The sequence below is a fragment of the Scomber scombrus genome, chromosome 21 (genome assembly GCF_963691925.1).
Source record: "Scomber scombrus chromosome 21, fScoSco1.1, whole genome shotgun sequence".
In the NCBI taxonomy this organism is placed as follows: Eukaryota; Metazoa; Chordata; class Actinopteri; order Scombriformes; family Scombridae; genus Scomber; species Scomber scombrus.
In genome coordinates this window covers 24,952,574-24,955,073 of record NC_084990.1, presented here as the reverse complement: position 1 = coordinate 24,955,073, position 2,500 = coordinate 24,952,574, and the positions used below count along the sequence as shown (strand labels likewise).

The 2,500-nt window shown below is 42.4% G+C and overlaps 1 protein-coding gene across 3 annotated transcripts in view; it reads right to left on the bottom strand.

Annotated features, from left to right (window-relative positions):
* Nucleotides 1-2,500, bottom strand: part of LOC134003401 (transcription factor COE3-like) — a 43,590-nt gene that overhangs the window by 11,962 nt on the left and 29,128 nt on the right. For all 3 annotated transcript variants that reach the window (XM_062442600.1, XM_062442598.1, XM_062442599.1), the window contains exon 12: nt 857-945. In XM_062442600.1, coding sequence (XP_062298584.1) covers nt 857-945 — 89 coding nt within the window. The remainder of the gene's footprint in view (nt 1-856; nt 946-2,500) is intronic.

The following is a 2,500-nucleotide window of genomic DNA, read 5'->3' as shown; positions in this document are numbered from 1 at the left end:
AATACTACAATACTACAATAAAAAGTAAATGACTGTAGAGCTCTTTACTGTTTTTAACCAGTCAAAGCTTTTACACTACGTCTCATTAACACATTCACACACTGATGGTAGGAGCTCACACACCTGCTCATCAGGAGGAGACTAACACACCTGCTCATCAGGAGGAGACTAACACACCTGCTCATCAGGAGGAGACTAACACACCTGCTCATCAGGAGGAGACTAACACACCTGCTCATCAGGAGGAGACTAACACACCTGCTCATCAGGAGGAGACTAACATTCACACTCAGCCACTTCAGTCATTGGAAGCAGTTTGAGGTTCAGTATCTCAGCTAAGGACACATCAACGTGAGGACTAGAGGAGCCGGGAATCGAACCACCGATCTTTGGATTAGTGGACGACCTGCTGTACTTCCTGAGACACAGCCGCCTCACAGCATCACAGAGAGAAACTGAAGAGACAGTTTTCCACCCCCGAATATTATAGAAAGAAGAAGAAGAATAAACCTCATAAAATATAAAAAATATTAAAAACCTTTTCAAAATGAAACTTTTAATATTTCTGCAGCTGAAGAGAAGCTGAGACTGTGTGTGTTTGATAAAGATACACAGTGTGTGTATTAAAGACACACACACACACACACACACACACACACACACACACACACACACACACACAGGTTAAACAGTAGAATCAGTAGATGACTATCAGCTCAGCCAACCAGAACACAGACTGATGGAAAAAACACCAACAATAATCAGTTATTCTGTGTTTGTATAAAACGATTGAGTGTGTGTGTGTGTGTGTGTGAGTGTGTGTGTGAGTGTGTGTGTGTGTGTGTGTGTGTGTTACCTTGGGCAATCTCTCCGGGTCTCCGGGGTGACGGGGAATGACTTTCTGTAACCTCTGGAAGCCGTAATCTATGGTGGGCTCGTTCAACGCTGAGGAGGAAGAGGAAGAGGAAGAGGAAGAGTCAATCGATGACATCATACATCAGCTGTTAGTCACATCATTAAGTCACCTGACACCATGATGTCATCACCTCCAACCAATCCGTGTGGTTTTATGAGTCACATTTTAAATGTAAACAAAGCTCTAATCAAGCTGTTTGGTTCTCTGACGTTCCACATGCTCATTTCAGAAGGTTCCTCATGGTCACTGAGGAGGTTCTATGGTCACTGAGGTGGTTCTATGGTCACTGAGGTGGTTCTATGGTCACTGAGGTGGTTCTATAGTCACTGAGGTGGTTCTATGGTCACTGAGGTGGTTCTACGGTCATTTAGGATGTTCTATGGTCACTGAGGTGGTTCTACGGTCAATTAGGTGGTTCTACGGTCACTGAGGAGGTTCTATGGTCACTGAGGAGGTTCTATGGTCACTGAGGAGGTTCTATGGTCATTTAGGAGGTTCTTAAAGGGGTTCTAGTGTTTCTAGGATGAGATCATGTAGGAGTCCTTCCTATGAGGTTAAAATGAGCCTTTATGAGGTTCTAGTGGTAGGTCTGGTTTTGTTCTTTAGGAGGCCTGAAGGTTCTTTAGAAAGTTCTAGTAGCTCCAATGATCCTTCAGGAGGTTCTAATGGTTCTTTAGGAGGTCTAATGGTTCTTTAGGAGGTTCTAATGATCCTTTAGGAGGTTCTAATGGTTCTTTAGGAGGTTCTAATGGTTCTTTAGGTGGTCTAATGGTTCTTTAGGAGGTCTAACGGTCCTTTAGGAGGTTCTAATGGTTCTTTAGGAGGTTTTAATGATCCTTTAGGAGGTTCTAATGGTTCTTTAGGAGGTCTAATGGTTCTTTAGGAGGTCTAACGGTCCTTTAGGGGTTCTAATGGTTCTTTAGGAGGTCTAATGATGCTTTAAGAGGTTCTAATGGTTCTTAGGAGGTCTAATGGTTCTTCAGTAGATGTCAGATGGGTGCAGTGTGTTTGTGGGTTCTTCAGTATTACTGACACACACACATATATATATATAGAACATATCATTTGGTTTTAGCACTCAGCATATTCCCTCATCCAGGCATCTCCTTACATGACTGGTTCTACTGGTTCTACTGTTTCTACTGGTTGTACTGGTTCTACTGTTTCTACTAGTTCTACTAGTTCTACTGGTTCTACTGTTTCTACTGTTTCTACTAGTTCTACTAGTTCTACTGGTTCTACTGTTTCTACTGTTTCTACTGGTTCTACTAGTTCTATTGGTTCTACTGGTTCTACTGGTACTTTTATTACTTGACTTTAATAAATGTTTTTGGGATTTAAACGTGTTCTTTGTCTGAACTCTGATTCTACTGTTTATCTTTGTTATCACTGACTGCTGATTCCTTTCACCAGAGAATGTAAGTCACTGTGCTGTCCTCTGAAGTGTGTGTGTGTGTGTGTGTGTGTGTGTGTGTGTGTGTGTGTGTGTGTGTGTGTGTGTGTGTGTGTGTGTGTGTGTGTGTGTGTGAAGAGCATGAATCATAATCCCGTCTTGGTTCGGCTGCGTTTAACAAGCTTTAGCCT